This window comes from Typopeltis vanoorti, chromosome 20 (genome assembly GCF_054136105.1).
Source record: "Typopeltis vanoorti isolate ZY-2024b chromosome 20, IOZ_Tvanoo_1.0, whole genome shotgun sequence".
Lineage (NCBI taxonomy): Eukaryota > Metazoa > Arthropoda > Arachnida > Uropygi > Thelyphonidae > Typopeltis > Typopeltis vanoorti.
The window spans coordinates 27,002,224-27,026,740 of record NC_143568.1 but is presented as its reverse complement, the minus strand read 5'-3'; the positions used below and the strand labels follow the sequence as shown (position 1 = coordinate 27,026,740).

The 24,517-nt window shown below is 35.7% G+C and overlaps 1 protein-coding gene across 1 annotated transcript; it reads right to left on the bottom strand.

Moving 5' to 3' along the window:
• Window positions 1-3,366: 3,366 nt before the first annotated feature.
• LOC150095296 (dolichyl-diphosphooligosaccharide--protein glycosyltransferase subunit 4) lies at window positions 3,367-22,889 on the bottom strand. Its single transcript, XM_090410491.1, has 3 exons — window positions 22,684-22,889; window positions 4,847-4,971; window positions 3,367-3,476 (listed from the first exon to the last, which is right to left on the bottom strand). Exon 2 carries the CDS (start codon window positions 4,968-4,970, stop codon window positions 4,857-4,859), a length of 114 nt encoding a protein of 37 aa, XP_090266617.1. The 5' UTR covers window position 4,971; window positions 22,684-22,889; the 3' UTR covers window positions 3,367-3,476; window positions 4,847-4,856.
• Between the last annotated feature and the right edge of the window lie 1,628 nt (window positions 22,890-24,517).

Below are 24,517 nucleotides of genomic sequence, written 5' to 3'. Positions count from 1 at the left end.
ATTACTAACACCATGTTCCAACATAAAAATGTGCACAAATTCACATGGAGAGAAGAGGCTAGGAATAAGAAAAGTCTCATTGACTATGTTATTGTTGATAGTGATGTTTTCTCCCTGGTGCAGGACACCAGAGTGTACAGAGGATTTGAAATTGGAAGTGATCACTATTTAGTCTTGAGCAGGATAAAATTGAATTTCATATTGAAAAGAATAACATGTAAGAAAGTTTTAAAGCGAATAAAAGTTGAGCAGCTCTCAGATGTGAACTGTAGACTAAAATACAGAAAGATTATTGAAAAGAAAATGAAAGAGTTTGAGAACAGGAATCAAACCTTGGAGATTCAATGGCAAACTCTGAAGGAAACATTGATTGATTCTGCCAGAGAGGCATGTGGTGAGGTTATGTGCAAGGATAAAAAAATCAGAACTCCCTGGTGGACACAGGAAGTTAAAGAGGAAGTGAAGGAAAAGAAGAAAGCATATCAAAAGTTCCTGGCAAATAAGTCAGCTTTTACTCTTACAGAATACAGAGACAAATGTAAGAAAGCTAAACAGTGTGTAAAACTAGCTAAACAAAAGTCATGGGAAGACTTTGGCAATAATATAGAAAATAAATATCAATAAAGTGGCAAAATATTCTGGAGGTTGTTGAAGAAGCTTAGGAATGGAGGAAAGAGTGCTGTAAAAGGAATTAGAGATGATAAAGGTGAAATGAAAACAGGAGAAAAAGATATCCTTGAAGTATGGAGTAATTACTTTGAAAAACTGCTAAATGAAACAAGCAGTGATGACAGCACGGTGATAAAAAACACTGACCAGGCATGCAGTCAGGAATACATATCCATACTTGAAGTAGAAAAAGCCATCAAAGGCTTGAAATGTGGAAAGGCAGCAGGAGTAGATGATATTCGACCAGAAATGCTGAAGTATGGTGGTATAAGAGTCTTACAGTGGCTGCACTGCATAGTTCAGAAAGCCTGGACAGAGGGACGAATTCCCGATGATTGGAGTAGAGCTCTCATAGTACCCATATATAAAAAGGGAAATAAAACTGAATGTGAGAATTACAGAGGTATTTCCCTACTGAGTGTTCCTGGCAAGATCTATGCAAGTATACTTGAGAAACGGTTGAGAAGAATTGTGGAAGAAAAGCTTGGTGAAGAACAAGCTGGATTCAGGCCAAATAGAGGCTGTCAGGATCAGATCTTCACTTTACGACAAATAGTCGAGAAAGCATGGGAATATAACAAAGATCTGTATTTAAGTTTTGTCGATTTGGAAAAGGCATATGACAAGGTGCCAAGAGAGAAGCTCTTCAATACGCTGCAGTTATATGGTGTCAATGGGGCATTATATCAAGCAATATTTAGTCTTTATTTGAGTTGTGAGTCAGCAGTTAGAATTGAAGGAAGTACAGGAAGATGGCTTAATGTTAAATCTGGTGTGAGACAAGGATGTACATTATCCCCTCTGTTATTCATTATCTATATGGATCACATTATGAAGGAATGTGGTATTAAACCTGATATCAAAATTGGAGATGTTAATGTCCGCTCTTTGCTTGATGCGGATGATATTATACTTCTAAATAAATCCGCTACAAGTCTGCAAGATTCTCTGACTAAATTAAATAGCTGTTGTAATAGATATGGTATGAAGGTCAGCAATAAAAAGACAAAGACAATGAAAATAGGCAAAATCATTGAAAATGTCAACTGTGTTGTGAATGGAGAACCTGTGGAACAAGTAAAACATTTCAGCTACTTAGGCACAATTTTTACTGAAGATGGTAAACTAAATATAGAAATAGACAACAGAATCAGCAAAGCGTGTATCGTGGGAAGTCAATTGAATAAATTCATATGGAATAAGAAAGAAATTAGTCGGAACACTAAATTAGCTGTATACAAGACTGTGTTCAAACCAATTTTAACTTATGGATCTGAGAGCTGGGTCAGAAGTAAAACACTTGACCAAAGACTAGAGACCGCAGATATGAGAGTCCTGAGAAAGATTAGAGGCATGAACAGATGGCATCAATGACAATATCATATTAAAAATGAGGATATTAGGAAAGAACTTGACATTGTCAGCATCCAGGAATGCGTTAGCAGAGCTAATCTCAGATGGTATGGTCACTTAAATAGAATGGGAGAGGAAAGATTAGCAAAACAAGTGTTCTCTGCGAGGTTGGCAGGAAAACGACCCAGAGGAAGACCAAGATATAGGTGGATTGATATGGTACAAAGTGCCTTAGACGATAGAAATATAAGATCTGATAATGTTGGAGTCTTGACAAGTAACAGACTGGTTTGGAGGAAAATCGTAGATAGGAAGTTAGTAATAATGTAATTTTTTCATGTAGTACTGTCATATCCTGTACACCCCTTGAGGGTACATGGCAGGAATTTGATGATGATGACACTATGAAACTACAAACTGTATTCTCAATGGAGAATCTACAAAACAAATAAAATACTCTATTTAGATAATATTCTTAATGTTCTTAGTGAAGATGGCAAACTAAATGTGGAAATAGAATAAGCAAAACTGATATAGTGAGGAGCCAGATAAATTCATAGGAAATACGAGAGAGAAAATTATCCAGCATACAACAATATTAAAATTGTTCTGAACTTATGGATCTGAAGGTTGAATTACAAATAAAATAGATGATAAATGACTAAACCATAGATAGATATGATTGTTCTGAAAAACAATAATTAAAAATAAAAAGATACTAGAAAGAAACATGGCATTGTTAGCATACACAAATGAATGTGTGAGCAAAGCTAATCCAAGATCATTTAAACAGAATGGGAGAGAAAAGGTTAACAAAACAGGTTTGGAGGTAATGATAGCAGAAAAGATCCAAAGTAAAATAAAGATCTAACTGGATTGATGCAGTTAGTATTTTTGGCCAAAATATAAGGTGTGTGACGATACTGAAGACTTCACAAGTAAAATTAATTTATGAGTTTTTAAGAAGCAAGTAATAATGTAAACTTAATTTTGTTGTACAATCTTAATATTCTGTAAAATTCCTAAGGAAACAAAATTGGTAAAAGAATCTGAATTAACAACAATATTTCTGTCATTTAATGAAATTTGTTATTTAGAACCTCTATTAAAATTATAAGCATTTAAATTTCAGCTTTATTTGGATTGTTTTCCCAACAAAACTGTACAAATGAAATGCCAAAAAATGGTGCGGTTCAGATGCAGTTCTTGTGATAAGGATTGAACTACACAGGAATCATTGTTTTATTGTCTATAATCATTTCCTTCCTTGTTCAAATTTAAATGTCCATATGACAGTATTTCTTCATTTAAGTGTAATAAAATGGTTGAAAAATGACCACTACAGGCAGTGAAAAAATTTATTTACAAAAGATGTATTTTAATGCACAAACTCATAGTGGAAAAAAAAAAGTCAAGCATTATCTAAAGACTCTTCTGATGCTGACATGATAAACCTAGAAAAAAAAAAAAAAGGTAAATTTTATAATCTTAAAATAATTCAAGATAACAGTTTAAGACATCTCTACTCATTAGTAGCATTCACAGCAAAACTGTAAATAATACAGTCTTTAAAACATAGCCTGCATCGGTAGGGTGATTTTTTTTTTGGGGGGGGGGCTTATCCACGACTGCAAAACATTCCAGTAGAATTGTGAAAACATTACTGTTAATTTTGCATTCTTCCAGAGCTCACCTTGAGATCAAATAAATTCAAGAAGATTTGAAGCATTATGTAAATCATTTCAAAATTGGTTATGTTGCAATGACCCTAAAAAGACCAACTCGAGCAACTTTCTTCCCACAAAGGCAAGATCGAATCAGGCTTGTATAAGTTGGAGAAGTACTGCTTTTAAACATGTTCACAGCTACTACTAATTCTGATCTGCCTGATGACTCATCACAGGTCACTTTTTCCAGATGTAGGAAGCTTGTTCCATCAATCTATCAATCAATCTGGTTCCAATCTGTCTGGAATCATTTTGTTTCTACCAATAATAATCTGAAGGCGCAAAGTATGGACAATTTTTTAGAGCCAGTTAATATTTGAATTTATTGATATCATCCTTTAATATTTTGTCTACAGCATTATAAGAGGACAGAAAAAATTTTTTTGCTCCATCTCCCTTTTCAAATATTCTGCATCCAAGTCCACTTTATGTCACAAATGTTCTTTTGAATTCACTTATTCTGAATTTGGGGGGAAAAAAGTAACATTTTTATACAGTGCATGAAAAAAAGACCAGTTGGAAATAAAATAGCTTAAAAAGAATTAGAAACAAAATAAGTAATTCTGAGAAGTTTTAAGACACTGATGATGCACGATGTTTTGGTTAATAAGACTTCAGCTGAGCTATTAAATAGCTCAATGCATGTTGATCTTAAAAATTACTAGGATTTCGTAAATGATATATATAAATAAAAATAATAATAATAAATAAATAATAAAATAAATTAATGTAAACAGTTTGAACTTTTACAAACATTATAAAAATATTCCGAATGATCCTCAACCTGCAAGGTGAATGAGGCATCAAATTATCAAGTAGTGGAAATGAAATGTGCTGTGTATTGAAGAACATCACTTTACTTCAGATTGCTCTTAAAAAAAAAACCTTCCTTCCTCCACTATAAAAATAGATGCATCACATATTCTGCCACATTGGTTTATCACGCATTAAGTATAATATGGAAACAATACAATTTGACTTCAAAAAACTTTTCATAAGCTTTCTTTTTGCTGGCTTACATAATCCTACCAGAAATGTTTTAATTCTGAAACAAGGAAAAAATTATTAATAGTGAAGAGTTAACTTGAGACACTCACCATTATACTTTCAGTCAGGTTTCTTAGGATTATTAGCAGCAACATAGTGATAAATCACAACTAAGAGGAATAACCCAACTCCTAAGAGATTGGCAAAAATTGCAAGTTGGACATCTGTGATCATTCTGCAAAAAAAAAAAAAGTATTAATGTCTAGAGATATTACAGACCATAACATAACTGCTTCTAAATTTTTATTTTCTTCTAAATAACTACAAGATGTTATATTCAAAGTGATAAACAGGAAAAAGGAGGAGTAGCTATGGAAATTAACGCTAAACATGAGGATAATCTTGAATGGCAGGCAATATCAAGTAAAGTATCACATAGGCAAACATCAAAATCTGAAATCAGACACTTATTTGTGGCTATGGTCTCATGGAAGTTCTACTAAAGGAACAAAATGGAAGAATTTTTCAAGTTATCAGAGAAGGGGGGGGGCTAACAAAACCATTAGTCCTTGGAGATCTTAACAGCAGAACTGAAAAGAAAGAAATGAATACTAGACATACAGAAATATTTTGAAACAGGACTAGTTATCACTAATACCAAGTTCCCGCAAACATGCACCACACAAATTCACATGGCAAGGAGAGACATGAAGTAAAGTATGTTAATAGCAATTTCACATTGGTTTGGGATGGCCAGAGTATATACATATAGGCAATGTGAAATAAGAAGTGATCATTTAGTTTTGGACAAGATGAAATTGAATATCATATTGAAAAGAAAAGTGTGTTTAAAAAAAAAAAAAAAAAAAAAAAAAATCAGGGTTGAGCAGCTTTCTAGATAAAATGTATTTGAATAATATTTGCATTTTTAGGAAACTTGAATAAAACTAATATTTGCATGACTAATAACCTCAATAATATTTGAATTTCTATGAAATACAAATATTACTCAAGAAAAAAAAATGCAAGTTTTAAAAAACAGAACCAAACCATGGAAACAAAGTGGCAGACTGAAGAAAACACTGATTCAATCAGAGGCCAGTGAGAAAAAGAATACTGGAAGTCCTCAAAAAGTAACTGGCAAATGCTCTGAGAGAAAATGTAAGAAAGTTGAGCAGTGTGTAAAAGTAGCTAAACAAAAATCATGGAAAAACTGGCATATGGAGAGAAGCAAAATGTGGCTGTTGAAAATGAAGGAATAAAAATGACATTGAAAACTAAAGATAAAGGTATTACTTGGAAATACTGCTAGATGACCAAGAAATAACAAGAGTGACTTAAAATGTTCAAGGGCAATAATGAAATCAGGAGTACTTGAGGTACAAAAAATATCAAAAACCTGAAATATGGAAAAGCAGGTGAAGTAGATATGGCCTCCTAAATTACTGCATAATTTAAAATAAGGTCAGAAGGTCAAATTCTGGATGACTGGAGTAGAACTCTCATAGTATTCTCTCTCTCTCTCTATATATATACACTAGGGGGACTCTTCCCCCTTGACCCCCTATGGCACCCCCCCCCCCCGAGTTCTGGACTGGTAGGTCAGTTCTCCTTGAATTCTGATGACTCGAAAGGAGGTTTCTGCTTGAAAGTTTTCAATGGTGTCGTATCGCTTTCCTTTCATTAGCAAATGAAGTCGGGGAAGAGAAAGAAGTCACAGGGTGCTAAATCAGGTGAATACAACAAGTGATCCAACACACAAACTTGGTTTTTGCTCAAAAACTATCTCACAATGCTTGAACGATGAGATGGTGCATTATCGTGCAAAAGTGACCAGCTGCTTGCATCATGATATTCATGCCTTATGAGATGAATTCTCACTATCAATCGCTTCAAAACTTAGAGATAAAACTCACCATTCACCGTTTTGCCAGGCAGAATGAATTCTTTGTGGATAATGCCCTTGGAATCATAGAAACAAATCAGCATTATCTTTACTTTTGACTTTTCCAAGCGATTTTTTTCGATGCCCCTCTTCTGGTGGTCTCCACTCAGCACTCTGGCGCTTTGTTTTGGGATCATATTCAAAACACCCCGTTTCATCACCAGTAACGATCATTTCAAGGACGTTTGAGTCCTTCCGAGCAGTTTTAATAAGGTCCCTGCAGTGTTCAATTCAATACATTTTTTGGTCGTCGATCAACTTGTGGGGAACAAATAGCGAATTCAATTTATGAAGGTCCAAACTCTCAGTCAAAATGTTGTGCACAGTTGATTTTGGAATCCCCAATTCATCTTCAATCAATCTCACTGACGATTTTGGGTTTTCTTTGATGAAATCGCACACTTTTTGGATATTAACTTCGCTCAGTCCAGTTTTTGGACAGCCCAGCATCGTCCTCAAGCGTCTCACAACCACTTTGAAATCGCTTAACCACTCGTAAACTCGAGTACGGGATAAGCATACATCATCGTATGCTTTTTGAAGAATTCTATGTGTTTCGATAAAACTTTTACCAAGTTTAACACAAAAGTCAATCGCAGCTCTCTGTTATTTGAAACTCATTTTCCAACCATTCTTCAAAACACACTGTCACTCTTGGCACTATAACTCAGCTTCTAATGAAACAAATGTCATAAACAGTTGACACAACACTAATGAAGGTTGCTGCTTTCGACAACAAAAAGATACAACAGGTCAGGTGGCACCACTAGTTTCTTCTATTTTCAAAAAGTTTGGTTTCTTTTTGGACAGAGGTGTGTGTATATATATATATATATATATATATATATATATGGAATAAGAGAGAAATTACTCAAAACATTGACAATACTACATAAGATTTAGCAAGCAGATGATGTACACAAGTTGGTGTTCAAACCAATTTTAACTTGCGAATCTAATCAGTGCTTTTTTTTTTTTTTTTTTTTTTTTTTGTAAAACAATAGGTGCAGGTATTCAATTCTTTGCTCGCAACAAAAATTGCAGATTAAAAGGATATGAAAAGAAAACTAAATATTAAGGGATAGTTTCTTCATAGCATGATGGTTTTGGAATGAGAACAAATTTAATATATTATGATTCAGTTCATTAAGCATAAAATTTATTGTACAAGTATATATGCACAATGTATACCATAATGTTAATAAAACATATATCTCAGATATCTTAGACATAGTGAAAATACAACTGTCATTAAATAACAGCTTATTTGCATAATAGGCAAACATGTAAAAAAAATTACTTGATATTAGAATTTTCTTAATGGGCTACATCCATATGTTACACTTCACTGTTAATAAAGGTTCCATACTGTTGTATACAGTCTCTCCCCCACCTCCAAAAAAGACTGGATTCAAAAGATGGGTTAGAAATAAAAACAAATGTTCAAAGATTGGAGAACAAATATCAGCGTTCTCATATTGGATGGGTCCAGTCTTTTTTTGAGAGACTATATACAACACTATGGTAGAATCATTTATTTGTGTGGTGCCCCCCCCCCCCGCAAACTCCTCGACCACCCTAATGTTGAGATTAAGGTTGAGCCTTAATGAGGGATTAAGTACTATATCCTATGACTGTAGCCTATGGGTTCGCTGGGCCGGTTTGTCTACTTGCGGGATGAAAAACCCCAGATAAACCGGGGGCAGGGGAACCCTGCTGTCGACGCTCAACACCGGCTAACTTGGCTATGGCTGAGAAAGATCCTTAAGCTCCTCACGTTGTCTAGGGGAATTGAACACAGAACACTCCCTCCCCAGGCATATGGTTGTGAAGTGCATAGTCACTAGGCTAACTGAATGGACAGTAGAATCATTAAAAAGTAAGATACTAAGAAGGGACTTGACATTGTTGGCATTCAAGAACACATGAACAGGGCTAATCTCAGGTGGTATGTCACTTAAACAGAATGAGAGAGTAGAGGTTAGCAAAACAAGTGTTTGATGCCAGAATTGCAAGGGAAAATACCCATAGGAAGATCAAGATCCATGGACTGATGCAGTCAGACATACCTAAAAAGGCCAAAATATATGATCTGATAATATTGAAGTCATGCCTGGTAAAACTAATTTGGAAGAAAATCAGTTGATAGGAAGTTAGTAATATAAATATCTCATGTAGTAATATCACAGTATCCTGTACACCAAGTTCAATGGAATTTAGCATTTTCTAATGAGTTTTTCAGGAATTCTGAAAATTTCAAAAGGAGTTCACCAGATCTTAAAGATATTTCTCACACACAGACATATGTACATACTGTAGCATGTATACATATCTATGCTCCCATGTCATGTCATGTAAATACATGTTGTAACATACATGACATAGGAAGAAAATGTAAATGTTCCCTGTGTTGTAAAGTAGCTAAATATGCAACTAGATGTAGGCTACTTTCTCAAATCAAGAATATTAAATGCATGATATTTCGAAAGGATAGGAAGGGAAAACATGGTGGTGGTGGAGTACTGCTTATGATAAGTGATGACTTATGTCTCGCAGAGTAGAGGATTTGGAGGGCAGAGACACCAATGGTTTTGAAAGCATATGGTGTGAGGTAGAGGTGTGAGGCAAAACAGGATATTTAGTGGGATGTTGCAACAAGCCAAGGAGCACAGAGGGTGAGGAGTGGGAGATGTTTATGCAGTTGAGCTTGGCAAGTGCAAGAAGAACGATTGCTATGGAAGATTTTAACTATGGACATATAAATTGGGAAGAGGAAAATGCATGTAGTAATTTCTAGAATTCCTGAGGGACAAATGTCTTAGGCAACATGTAATAGAAGGAACACGAGATTCAAGTGTATTGGATTTAGTCATAGCATCAAAAGAGCTGATTATAACTGAGATGACATCTCTTCCCCCAGTTGAAGAGAGTGACAATGTGGTTTTGACTTGCAAGATGAAAAGATATGCAGGAGTATCAAAGAAAAGGGAATATATGTGGAATTATAAGGCAGCTGATTTTAATAGTCTTGGATATCAACTTGGGGCAGTTCCATGGAGGGAGGAATTGGAAGGATGAGATATCATTAGTGCTTAGGAAACTGCAGGTGAAAAAGAGATTATGGAAGAGATATAAGGAGAGGGATGGAGAGCAGATGGATGAAGAATATGACTCAGGACAGGAGAGTGACTAGTATAGTGAGGAAGGCAAAATTGGAACATGAGAGAGATTGGCACTAAGATCCAAAGAAAATCCTAGGGAATTTTTTAGCTATGTGGCCAGTAGGAGGAGAAGTGATTGTGGAAGAATGACATTGTTGGATAAAAATGGGAACAGAGTAACTGATGCAGAGGACAGTGGAGTTGTTCAATGAACAACTCCACTGTCCTCTGCATCAGTCACTCTATGTATGTCATCCTGGAGAAGTATGTTTTAATACTAGAGGGATAGGGCAGGCTCGAGGTTTGGAGGTGCAAGAAGAGTGTGTTTCAAATTCTGAGTACTCTGGATGTCGATAAAGCTGTGGGACTGGATGGAATTTCGCCACAGGTTTTGAGAGAACATGCTAAAGAACTAACAGCTCTGTTGACATGGCTTTTCAATGAAAGTCTTGCTATGTGAAAGGACCCCAAGGAATGGAAGGAAGGCAAGATAATGCCATTGCATAAGGGTGGTAGCACACTGGAAGTGTCAAATTGTCAAATTATAGACCAGTTTGTGTTTCATCAGTAGTTGTTAAGATCTTGGAGAAATTAGTGAGAGACCATATATAGCATTGGGCAGATGAGGGTAATGTTATGACATTACCCTCATAATCTGTGAGAGTCAACATGGATTTGTTAAGGGGGTGCTCTTGTTTGAATAATATGATTGCCTTTTATAATAACATGACAAGAGCAGTTGATGAGGGAAAGCATATACTATCTTTTTTTGTATTTTGCAAAGGCATTTGATATGGTGTCACATGATAAGCTGATATTTAAGTTGCAGCACATGGGTTAGGATGTCAGGTTATTCAACTGTATTCAGAATTGGCTGTCTGATGGGTATCAGAGAGTTGTGTATGGTGAGGCAGTATCAAGGAGGCAGAAGGTTACGAGTGGGGTCCCACAGGGACCAGTACTAGGATCTGTATATTTTAACCTTTATATCAATGACATTATCTATGGATTGCAAGGGGATATATTCAGTTGTTTGGAGATGATGTGAAGCTAGGAAGGGTTATTAGTAATAGTGCAGATGTGGCAGCCCTGCAAGAGGATTTCAATAAACTGGATAGATGGGTAAATGACTGGAGTATCAATTTAATGCAGCAAAATATTTAAGTTGCAGCACATTTAGATATCAGGTTAGTCAACTGGATTCAGGATTGGCTATCTGTCTTGAAGTTTGGGATACATTGATGGGAGGCAGTATACTCTGTTGGAGGAACTGTACTGGAGGAAGTAGGGAGGACAAGAGATCTGGGGGTGATGATTAATAGAAACCTGAAATTCAGGGAACATATAGCAAAAAGGTAGTGAAGGTAACCCATAGGATTGCTGCAATACTGAGAAGGACGCTGACCTGCAGAGATAAAAGTTTTCATTCCATTGTATAAAGCCCTGATCAGACCACACTTGGACTACTGTTCTCAAATTTGGTCTCCTGGATTTGAAAGGGATAAATTAACTGTGGAAATGGTAGAGAGGTGGATAACAAAGATGGTTTCAGGACTGTACAATGTTAATAATGAGGATCGACTGAGGGAATGTAGACTGCAGAGAAGGAGAGGTGATATGATTGAGACTTAAACTGTTGAGAGGTAGTTACAAGGTTGACACTGGGGAGTTCTTCGCTTGGTGTAACAGTTAGAAGGAGCAATGACGAAGAGCCATCCCTGGAAGTTACAAAAGGAAGCTGTGAGCAAGACAGTGAGGAGTGGTTTCTTTGCATGCAGGATGGTTGAACAGTGGAATGCATTGCCTGATAAGAGTGGTGAGAGCACGAACTGTCAACGAGTTCAAGGAGTGGTATGATAGACTGTGTTTTCTAGGAAGGACCTCCCACAATGAGTCTTTTGACTCCACAAAGGCCTGAATTATAATAAAAATAAGTTAAAACACATTTTAAACTTTCTAATCAGTGAAGTCACAAATAGGACTTAACTCAGAACAATTCATTAAGTGGATGGCAATTAAGCTGTTGCAGAAATGAAAGAGCTGAATACAGAATATCACAACACACTAAGCATTTGCATTTTTTTTTTCCTTAAGAAAAAAAAATTATTTATACAATCACTATATTATTACATAAACAACCATCTACATACATGCACATGAAAGATATACTATCAATACATGCATCTTCAGTCCCATGGCAACTCTCCATCAGATAACCTGTATTTGAAAGTTTTTTTCACTTGGTTAGACTATAAATTATATATTTAGTTTAATTAAACTAAATATATAATTTATAGTCTAACCAAGTGAAAAAACTTCCAACATCTTTCTCTAATCCAGAGTAATTTAATAATAAGGTGCAACACCTTTTGACAACTCGTATATGGAAATATAACTTCTGTATTGCTTCAACGTTGGTATCACCTCTGGGTCTGGCTCCCACTGAAGAGACCTCAATAAAGGTTGAAACCAGTTTGGGTAGTGGCCTGTTCCCATAATGCATAGCATTACACATGTCTGCAAGATGTGCTTTGTATTATGGGATACTAATGCAAGTGATGTGAAGTCAGTCCACCTTTGCCATGAGTTGCTGCAGTCCTGATGATACTTTAGGCGCAAACTTTGTTTGCTTACACTTGGATCAAGGATTAAACTAAATATATATAAGATAACCTGTATTGTTTGTTCTAATCAACATTTCATAAAAAAACATCTTATGTAATTAAGTGTAATGGTTTGTCTGTGCTTAACTATGCCACTATACAGATTTAAGAATTTTGGCAAAAGGTAGCAAATGTTCATTGAAAGTAATGAATAAAACTCAGAAGATCTGTACTAATTTTGTGAAGGTCTAAGAATACAGGGATGAATCAAACAGATATTAACCTTGAGTAGGCAAAGCAGCATTGCATAGATTTAATAGAATATCCACAGTTATATAGTGGCCAGGATTACAAACATTTTCCATGAAATATAATTTAAAGATGCCAAGAAATTATATTTTTGGTTTAATCCTTTATCCAAGTGTAAGAAAATCTGCATGAAGTATCTTCATAACTGGGCTACTTATAGAGGCTAATGACTAAGGCAATTGATGTGAAGTCATGCCTCTATATACAAGTAGCGCAGTTGTGAAGATACTTCATGTGCAAACTTTGTTTGTTTATACTGAAATAAAGGATTTAACCAATAATATAATTTCTTGGTATCTTTAATTTATAGTTTAACCAAGTGAAAAAAACTTCCAATAGTATCCATGAAAATAACTATGGAAGATCATAATGACTGTGAGAAAAGAGTTAGCAATTAATGAGACTGATTGATTTTGAAAAGTATTTAAATGTGAGAAATTCAAATGCTCCCAAACTACCTATTAATACAAGGTGTAAAAGGTAGTTTGGGGCCAATGGTGCTATTACAGTTTATGTATATTAAATATCAGGAATAATGAGGAGTTTCTGGTATTAGCTGATGCAACCTCACCAAAAATTATAGGCATTGGTGAGGCTTGGCTACAGCTGATTATGTAGTTCCATCAAGAATAAGGGATATGGTATTTTCAGGGAGGATAGAGAAAATGGAAGAGGAGTAGAGTTAATGCAGATGATTAATGCATCTGAACTGCAGTCCAAAAAGAGAAGATCAGGAAGACAGGCAGTTCATTTGATGGATGGCAGTTCATTTGAGGCGATTAGGTGTGAGTGGTTGTGCTAGAGGATCGAAGGGATGATGTAAAAGACATGCATAAACAAATTAGCACAATGCATGTGGTAGGGTATTTTCAGGGAGGATAGAGAAAATGAAAGAGGGTTAGAGTTAATGCAGATGATTAATGCATCTGAACTGCAGTCCAAAAAGAGATCAGGAAGACAGGTGTATGGATGGCAGTTCATTTGAGGCGATCAAGTGTGCGTGGTTGTGCTAGAGGATCGAAGGGATGATGTAAAAGATATGCATAAACAAATTAGCACAATGCATGTGGTAGGGTAATTATGGGAGACTTCAACTACAGAGATAGACTAGAAGGAAGAAAATCACATCAAGAAAGAATTTCCTGAAATAGCATGTAAAGAAGGAGACTTGGGATTTTGAGTGTTATCTGTCCATAATCAATGTGGGCCACATTATCTCAGATTGCAGGTAGTGATTATAGTCTTGACATGGGAGGTTGCAAAACCTCAGAGATTTTCACTTAAGGGGTATTTGGAACTACAGGGAAAGGTGATTATGATAAGAAAGCAGCTTGAAACAATACCATAGCATAAGAATTTGCAAGGAAAGGTTGTTAGCAGTGGATGGGAGATGGTCAAAGGGGTATCTGAAGGAAGCAATATCAGTTAGCAGGTTAGCAGTACAAGGCTCAGTACAAAGGTAACTAGCATGATAAGGAAAGCAAAATGAGATTAAGAAATTAGCCAAGCAGGCCAAAGGAAATCCCAAAAGAAGTTCTTTCGCTACAAGGCAAGGAAGAATGACTATGAAAGGATAACTTTAATGAGGGCCGACAGCAAGGTGACAGAAGTAGACAAAATTGTTAAGTTACTGAGTGACTACTTTGTAATGGTCTATAATCCAAGTAAGGATACCATTGTAGCAGATGTATCAGGAACTGAGGTGGAAAAAGATGAATTAGAGGTACGATATTGTACTATCCCACTACAAATACTGCCATGGGATATCAGTCCAAAAATTACTAGAATATGCAAAGGAAATGGCATTGCATCTGACCAGGCTGTTTAACTTGACTCTCAGTTCTGGTATAAAGTTCCAAGAGAATGGAAGGAAGCCAAAAAATTTCAACTGCATAAAGAAGGTTCCAAGTCTGAAATAGCATATTACAGACCAATCAGAATCTTGGGAGTGGTACTGGAAAAGTTGGTCAAAGAATTCAGGAATGGATAGATAAGAATATGTTTTATGGAAAGCAGCATGGCTTTGAGAAGGGAAGGTCATGCCTTAATTTAACTTTTTAATAATAGTGATGATTGAGTTAATTAAAGGGAATGGCTATACAGTGATATTGCTGGATTTTGCAAACACATCTGACAGAATACCACAGAGAATTCTTATGCAAACTGGAACAAATGGGATAGATATGAAACTAGTGACAAAAACTAGTGATATGAAACCGAATGACAAATACCATGGTATATGGAGTGACTTACAGTGTGCCACAAGACTCCGTGCTTGGACAACTGGGGCTTAAATTGTACATAAATGATATAGAAAATGATTCCAAGGGAAATGTTTACTAATACAAAATTGGTTAGCATGATGGATAATCAAGGCAATGAAGAGAGCTTGCTGAATGATTTCAATAAACTGACAGTATGTGCAAAAGTTGAGGGATGCTAGTTTAATGTAGAAAATTGTCAAGTTATGCATTTTGGGATGAAAAGATTATAAGCCATGTGCCACATTGACAGAAAAGTATTCCAAGAAAATGAGGAAGCAGGGAATTTAGAGATGTTGGTAGATAGAGTTGAAGTTTAGAGAGCATACTGCTGAGTTGAGGGGAGAAGGGGAGAGTAACTCATAGGATTACTTGGTTATTGAAAATCATACCAACAAGATGAGATAAGGAAGTTATTATTCTTCTTTATAAAGTTTTGATACAGCCATTGTTACTGTTCTCAGGTCACTTGGTTTCTTGGAGCTGTGGAATGCTCCCTATGATGATAGCTTGAGTTGGTGGGTTGCAAAAGTTAGCTGATGGGTGAAAAAGGATATGTAACAAACATTTAAGTCTTTAAGAGGATTTTACAGGATTGATTCAGCACTTGATTAGAAGGGGCAGAATAGGTAATTCCTGGAAATCCAGACAGAGGATGGTTAGTAAGGTACTGAGGACTAGATTTTTTGCTTTAAGAGTGATGAATGAGTGAATTTGTTTCCAAGGTCTGTTGTGAGTATTTTGTCAATGAGTTCAAGTAGTAGTATAAATCTGGATGATTTGTATCTTTGCAATGAGCCTTCAGGACACCATGGAGGTACCTCATGCAATAATAATTTATAGAAAGATTTTTGGTGTGCCACCATAGCATCTCAAGCTTAAAAGGATATCGGATTTATATGGAGTTATCAATTATAGAAGTGAACAGTAATGTACTGAGCTCTATCAACACAAGTTTAAGAAGCTGATGAGAGTGTAAATAAAGTGTTTGTACCAGAAAAGGTTAGTTGTGATGCAAATCAGCTCAAGAAGAAAAATGCAATCTTGTCTGGAGATCTAGATATTATCAAAATGTAAAAAGAAAGAAAGCTCTTGTTTTGAGGGAAAGAAGACAGAACTACATTTCAGTAGCTTTGATCTCCTTGTCACACTTGATCAAATTCCTGATATGTATCCTCAAGGGGTGTACAGGATATGATAGTACTGCATGAAAAATTTATACCATTACTAACTTCCTATCTATAATTTTCTTCCAAATCAATCTGTTACCTATCAAGATTCCAACATTATCAGATCTTATATTTCTGTCTTCTAAGGCACTTTTTACTGTATCAATCCACCTATATCTTGGTCTTCCTCTGGGTCTTTTTCCTGCCAACCTGGCAAAGAATAGTTGTTTTGCTAATCTTTCCTCTCCCATTCTGTTTAAGTGACCATACCACCTGAGATTAGCTCTGCTAACACATTCCTGGATGCTAACAATATTAAGTTCTTTCCTAATATCCTCATTTTTAATATGACATCGCCACTGATGCCATCTGTTCACCCTGCTAATCTTTCTCAGGACTCTCATATTTGTGGTCTCTAGTCTTTGGTCAAGTGTTTTATTTCTAACCCAGTTCTCAAATCCATAAATTAAAATTGGTTTGAACACTGTCTTGTATACAGCTAATTTAGTGTTTTGACTAAATTAGCTATATATCTTATCACACTTAAGAATGGAAAATTATCCAAATTTAAGAAAATAGTTAAGGAAGACAGACTGAAATCATTTGCACTACAAAGCTATGGATAAGATTTATGGACAAGAAAAGGTCATTAGTGTATAGGAAAAAAAAACAGGCAAAATTATAGATTATAAAATATCTAAGCATTCACAAGGAATCCAAAATAAGCAACCTGCCATGATACAGTGAATTACCAGAGGGCATACAGCAGATCATATGGTGAGCATGCTTCCATACTAGGTTTAATCAACTGACCTGGAAACGTCAAGACCAACTGATTTTCTTCAAACTTCCCACAGCTTGTATCCAGAGATGAAGAAAACAGTTACTGATGACCTTCTCCATTAAGAGAAATGTAGCAAGTTCTCAGAAACTGCCTCCATTGTTTGAGAGAAAGGTAATAGTAACTGAATAATAGTTTGATCACTGACTTTTATTTATTTTTATTTTTTTTGAATAGGATGAATTGCATTGCTTCAATATCACGAGGTAAATAACTTACGATAGGTTAATGGGTCAAAAGACAATATCCAAACTATTCAGGATTACGATTTCTCTCTTAAAAAATATCTGTGCAAGAATTAAAGGAAAAGAATGAGGCACCCCCATACATGTACACATGTATGGGGATGCTTAAGGGTCAAAGCTGTACAACTGAGAGGAGACTTCCACATAGCCTTTAAAGGAATGTGGAGATCCAACCAGGGGTTCTGACCTAATGCCCAATCCTCACCTTCTTGTGGTGCATCCTGTTAGGTATCCACCTGGATATTGAACAAATGATAATGGGCTGGCAATTTGGTATTTAGTTGACCAAATTGTATTATTATTGGCTCAAACCACAATATAAAATGATGGTACAACATGACAGAATTTCATGCTAGCTGGGGTGTCGCCCAGTTAAACAAAGCCCTCAGTTGTTTTCGCTATGGAACCAGGCCAAACAGTGAAAAGTCAGCTACTGGAATCCTAAAACACATCCCAAATCAACATCACCAGACGTCGAGATCAGTACTATCAACATAAGAAGCCTAAATGGCAAAAAAATGGCACTAGCTGAGGAATTGGATAGATCGACATAATAGGAGTGAATGAAACAAAAAAGACAAAAACTGGCGAGATCTTTCTGAGCAATAAATACAAAATGCTATATTCAGGCAATGACAATCAAGGAAAAGAAGGAGTAGCAATAGTATTCAACATTAAACATGAGGCTAATCTTCTTGAATGAGAGGCAATATCAAGTAGGGTGATGTGAGCAAATATCAGAATGGGGAACTAGACAAATGAAACTTATTTGTGCCTATAGTCCCACAGAAGGTTCTACTAAGGTAGAAGTTGGAGAATTTTTTGAGGCTTTAGAGAAAGAAACTGACACAATGAAAAGTAGGTTCTTGTTAGGAATCTAAATAGCAGAATAAAAAATGACTTACAAAAATATTTTTGGAAAATTTGGATTAAAGAGCAAAGCTAATAATCTGCTAATAATAGTAAGCTAATAAGAATAAAAAAACATCTGCCAAGTTGTCACCCAACTTGGCAGATCTGTTTATAGAACACCTAGAAGAAAAAATCCTCACATTCAAACCCAAACCAAAACTCTGGCTTCAATGATATGTCGATATCTTTGCAGTCTGGAGTCATTCCGAACAAGAGCTACTTCAGTTTTTAGAAAAACTCAACCTTCTTCATCCACACATCAGATTTACATTAGAAAGAGAATCTCCACAAGGCATCCCCTTTCTGGATTTACACATCCAAAGAAAAGAAGACAGTTCCATCTCCACCTCTGTCTATCGCAAACCGACATTTTCAGGCTGCTACATTCACAATACTTCAGCTCATCATCCCTCTCAAAAATTTGGCATCATTAAATCTTTGGTAACCAGAGCACACAGATTATGCTCCTCTGAGGATTCTCTAAAACAAGTATTGGAAATAATAAAAAATACAGCCACTCTAAATGGTTACAATCTCAAAACAACTCAAAAAATCATCAGCAATTTCTCCGCACTTCAACCTAAACAAGAACAATCCCATAGGATTCCCATACCTCATATCAAAGGCATCTCTGAACGGCTCTCAAAAATTATGAAGAAATACAATCTTGCTGCCACCTACAAACCCATCAAGTAGATCCAAAACTTGTTACCCTGACCTAAAGACAAACTCTCACCTATGCTACTACCTGGTTCCATGCTCCTGTAAACTCTCTTATTTTGGACAGACAGGCAGATCAGTTTTTAAACGCATTTCGGAACATCAAGACCACATCCGCCTTATCAAACCGCATAAATCAGGCCTTGCTCAACACGGAGTTGAAAACCCAAACCACAAGATCCATTGGAATAAGACAAAACTTCTACACAGATCTTCATATAAATATGAACGTTTCTTTATATAAAGTGCTGAAGCCCTACTCCACAGACCAAATCTAAACCACAATGATGTTCTTGCTATCCCTAAAGTATGGGAAATTGTCACACAAAATTGTGTAAAATAATAACTTAACTGTAATTAATTTTAATTTAAGTAATTTAGTTCAATTTAATTTAAGTTCAGGCTGCAACGCGCCACTGCACACAATTTCGATTCCTTTGTACGTACGCACCCTTTCTTTTGTCATTCCTAGTATTGCCTTACTGTACTGATGATGTCCTAAGATACCTAGGATGAAATATTTAGGTAATAAAATATCCTACTACTGTGGTTCACGTGTGTTAAACTTAGTCAAAGCTAATAATAATGGCAAATACCTGTCGAATTTCTGTTTAGGACTGGTTATTACTAACACCATGTTCCAACATAAAAATGTGCACAAATTCACAGGGAGAGAGAAGAGGCAAGAAATATGTTGATGGTGATGTTTTCTCCCTGGTGCAGGATACTAGAGTGTACAGAGGATTTGAAATTGGAAGTGATCACCATTTAATCTTCAGCATGATAAAACTGAATTTCATACTGAAAAGAAGAATATAAGTTTTAAAGCAAAATAAAGTTGAGCAGCTCTCAGATGTCAACTGTAGACTAAAATACACAAACATTATTCAAGAAAAAATGAAAGAGTTTGAGAACAGGAACCAAACCTTGGAGATTCAGTGGCAAGCCCCGAAGAAAACATTGATTCAGCCAGAGAGGCATGTGGTGAAGTTGTCTGCAAGAATAGAAAAATCAGAACTCCCTGGTGGACACAGGAAGTTAAACAGGCAATGAAGGAAAAGAAGAAAGCATATCAAAAGTTCCTGGCAAATAAGTCAACTTGTGCTCTTAGAAAATACAGAGACAAACGTAAGAGAGCTAAACACTGGATAAAACTAGCTAAACAAAAGTAATGGGAAGACTTAAAAATAAAAATAAAAATATCAAGAAATTGGCAAGATATTCCAGAGGTTGTTGAAGAAGCTCAGATATGGAGGAAAGAGTACTGTAAAAAGAATTAGAGAACGATAAAGGTGACATGGAAACTGGAGAAAAAGATATCCTTGAAGTATGGAATAATTACTTCGAAAAATTGCTAACTGAAACAGTCAGTGGTAAAAAAACTCAGCAGACATGCAATCAGGAATACATATGAAAAAGCCATCAAAGGCCTGAAATGTGGAAAGATGATATTCGACCAGAAATGCTAAAGTATGGAGGTATAAAAGTCTTATAGTGGCTGCACTGCACAGTTCAAAAGGCCCGGATAGAGGAATGAATTCCAGATGATTGGAGTAGAGCTCTCATAGGACCCATATATAATAAAAGGGAAATAAAACTTAATGTGAGAATTACAAAAGATATTTCTCTACTGAGTGTTCCTGGTAAGATTTATGCAAGTATACTTGAGAAACGGTTGAGAAGGATTGTGGAAGGGAAGCTTGGTGAAGAACAAGCTGAATTCAGTCCAAATACAGGCTGTCAGGATGCGATTTCCACTTTACAACGAATAGTTGGGAAATCATGGGAATATAGCAAAGATCTGTATTTAAGTTTTGTAGATCTGGAAAAGGCATATGAAAAATTGTCAGGAGAGAAGCTATTCAAAATGCTACTACAGATGCATAGTGTCAATGGGGCATTATATAAAGTAATACTTAGTCTTTATTTGAGTTATAAGTCAGCAGTTAGAACTGAAGTACAGGAAGATGATTTAATGTTAAATCTGGTGTCAGACAAGAATGTATATTATCCCTTCTGTTATTCATTATATATATGGATCACGTTATGAAGGAAAGCGGTATTAAACCTGATATCAAAATTGGATATGTTAATCTCAGCTCTTTACTTTATGCAGATATTATACTGCTAAATACATCCACTATAAGTCTGCAAGATTTCCTGACTAAATTGAATAACTGTTGTAATAGATATCATATGAAGGTCAGCAATAAAAAGACAAAGACAATGAAAATAGGCAGAAGCATTGAAAATATCAACTGCATTGTGAATGGAGAACCTGGTATTAATTCTGATACCAAAATTGATTATATTAATCTTAGCTCTTTACCTTACTTTATGCAGACGACATTATACTTCTGAATAAATCCAGTACAAGTCTGCAAGATTCCCTTTACTAAATTGAATAACTGTCGTAAAAAATTTGGTATGAAAATCTGCAATAAAAAGACAATGAAAATAGGCAGAAACATTGAAAATATCAACTGTAGTCTGAATGATGAACCTATAGAACAAGTAAAACATTTCAGCTACTTAGGCATGATTTTTTTGTGGAGATGGTAAATTAAATATGGAAATAGACAACAGAATCAACAAAGCTGGTATGTTAAGAAGTCAACTGAATAACTTTATATAGAATAAGAGAGAAATTAGTCAAAACACTAAATCAGCTGTATAAACGATGGTGTTCAAACCAATTTTAACTTATGGATCTGAGAACTAGGTTAGAAATAAAACACTTGATCAAAGACTAGAGCCTGCAGATATGAGTCATGAGAAAGATGGGGGGGATGAACAGATGGATAATGGCAATATCATATTAAAAATGAATATATTAGGAAAGAACTTCACATTGTTAGCAGAGCTAATCTCAGGTGGTGTGGTCACTTAAACAGAATGATGGGAGAGGAAAGATTACCAAAACAATTGTTCTCTGCCAGGTTTTCAGGAAAAAGACCCAGAGGAAAACCTAGATATATATAGGTGGATTGATATAGAAAAACGTTCCTTAGAAGATAGAAATATAAGATCTGATTTGGAGGAAAACTGTAGATAAGAAGTTACTAATGATCAAGTTTTTCATAAAGTGCTATCGTATCCTGTACACCCTTTGATGGTACATGTCAGGAATTTGATGATGTGTGCGTGTGTTTAATTTTTTTCCCCCCTCGCTTAATGCCTGGGAGTGGTAATGAAAAAGGGAAAACAGGTTACCAGGTATAGTTACAGGTGATTTGACAGTGCCTAAGTTGGAGGAGAGGTGCTGTGTGAGCAATGGTTGGTATTGGCCACCTACAGAGCTTTTGACACTATAGAGATGCCCACATGTCAGTGATAAACTTAAGTATTGGGCTCACCTGCTTCTGATAACTTTTGTTTAAATCTCCAGCAGAATTAGCTGGTCTCACTTTAAGATTAAGTCGGTAAGGCTTTCCCCTTAAAAATTCCACTTCTTTTTCAGCTCTTTATATTATTTTTATGCATTATATAGCATTAGCTGAACAAACTAAGGAGTGGAGTTCATGCATGCTTAAAGCCATGCTAAAAGGAACAACGTCTACTACAGGATCAGGGAAATATTAGGCAAATACTTTTACCAATGGCAGAGGAGTGTTAAGCTCGTAAGTTTGCATTAGGAAATGACATAAGAAAAAAAAAAAAATCACAAATTAATTTATTTTTCCATTTGTAATCTATTTTACGCACGCCTCTTGGGAGAAGGAAAAAACATTATATTATAAGCAAAAACACGTTGACAAGCATACTAATGAAAAAGTCTTACTTTCTTTCGCCTTCAAAAACCACCAAAATTCACAATGTTGAAAAATTTTTTTTAACGCTTGTTTCTTTTCTTTACTCTCAAATATATCACACTTCTAGACGATTCTAATATATCAAAATTGGTATCAAACTAATCCACGTGGCTGTATTAAAACATCAATCGCTTTCTTACGTGGTATCAGCACAGCCACCACTACATAAGTGCATTGGAACCTAGAACCAATCATATTATATCAAAAGTTACCACGTGTTATGAATTTAAACAAATTCAAATAACGTGTCGATATACATATAATAATAATCGATTTCAAACAAAATTGAATTATAAATATTGCTTCAAGTAAGGAAGCAGTTGTTATTAAAATCCGAAAATATGTTATGAAAAAGATGGCATTGTTAGTAATCATAATATTAGATGGTCAGTCCCATGCCTAAATATCTGTTGTTTATGTAAATTGTGTGTGCTCTCCCGGCCAGTTAGCATGGTTGCAAGACAAGACCGCTACAATCATATTGGAGATGCTATAAAATAATATATATATATATATATTTTTTTTTTTTTTTTTGGCTAGATGGGCGAAGCAAGAATGCTTTTCATATTCCCCGTTAAGGATAGTGTGTTATTGAGCTATGAGCTCTGATCGTGGCAGCAGGATAACAGCAATAGCTGAGCCTCAGTTAGAACTTCATTGACTACAGCATTGCCATCCATTACCCTCCCTGGATACCCATTTTAGTCGCCTCGTGCGATATGCATGGGCTGCAGTGGAACTATTCTTATTCCGGCCACCACACGTAAGAAAATAATAAATAAAATTCGCTAGAGCCTTTTATTCATCACAGGGAGTAGTCGAGGCCATTTTAGTCCTATCTACCTTTCGGAGGACTATATCTTCCTGCTGCCTGAGGAACAGTCAATCTCTGCTATTAGCCAGTCAGTGATAACTCTCTAAGATCTAATTTTAAACGCCATCCAGTGAAGAGAGTATAGTAAAGTGCCACCCGGCTAACTCATCTTCAACAAAAGCTCTGATTGAGAGGCTATGCGTCCTAACGGGATTCGAACACAGATTCTTCCAGACAAAGAGTTTTATCTTAACCACTAACACTGCTGTGCTTTAAAATGTATCCATATTTTTTCTGGTGAATTTCTAAGTCGTCAACAAAGGGAGACAGTGGTAAAGGTGGAATGAAGGTGAATAAAGGATCTCTTACTTTAGCAATTTACTTTGTTTCTACAAGAAAGTAACGTTAGAGTTGGATATAGATAATACCTATACTCTGATATTGTTGAACTTTGCAAAAGCATTTGACCGAATACTGCCCTCGAATCAGTTAAGTAAGCTAAATAAAGCAAATGGGAACGGATTGGTGAGATTGATAAATGGGTGGGTGGTTGTCAGACACGTATCAAAGAGCAGTGTATAGCGGAGTCAAAGATTTGAAAAGTAACATAATAGTGTTCCACACAGCTCTGTTCTTGGTCCACTGTTGTTTCAGTTGTATATTAATGATATTGGAGATAATTTGTTGAGTGCTATCCAGTTTGTTCATGTTGCTAAGTTGGGAGGATCTATAGTAAATAAAGGTGATATAGTGATCCTCAAGGATGATTTGAATAAGGTGTCGGTGTGTTCAAAGGATAACGATTTTCCTTTTAATATGGCTAAATGTAAAGTTATTCACTTTGAATTTAAAACGTTTTAGTCTCTGAATTCTATTGATGGGTTTCATGGCTGGTAATTGATAAGACCAGGGATCTGGGTGTTATGGGTAATATAGAACTGTCATTTTATATATATATATACACACCTCTCTCTCTCTCTCTTTTCACA

Excerpts from the sequence above, each read along its gene's own strand:
- LOC150095296 (XM_090410491.1), bottom strand. The coding sequence starts at position 4,970 with ATGATCACAGATGTCCAACTTGCAATTTTTGCCAATCTCTTAGGAGTT.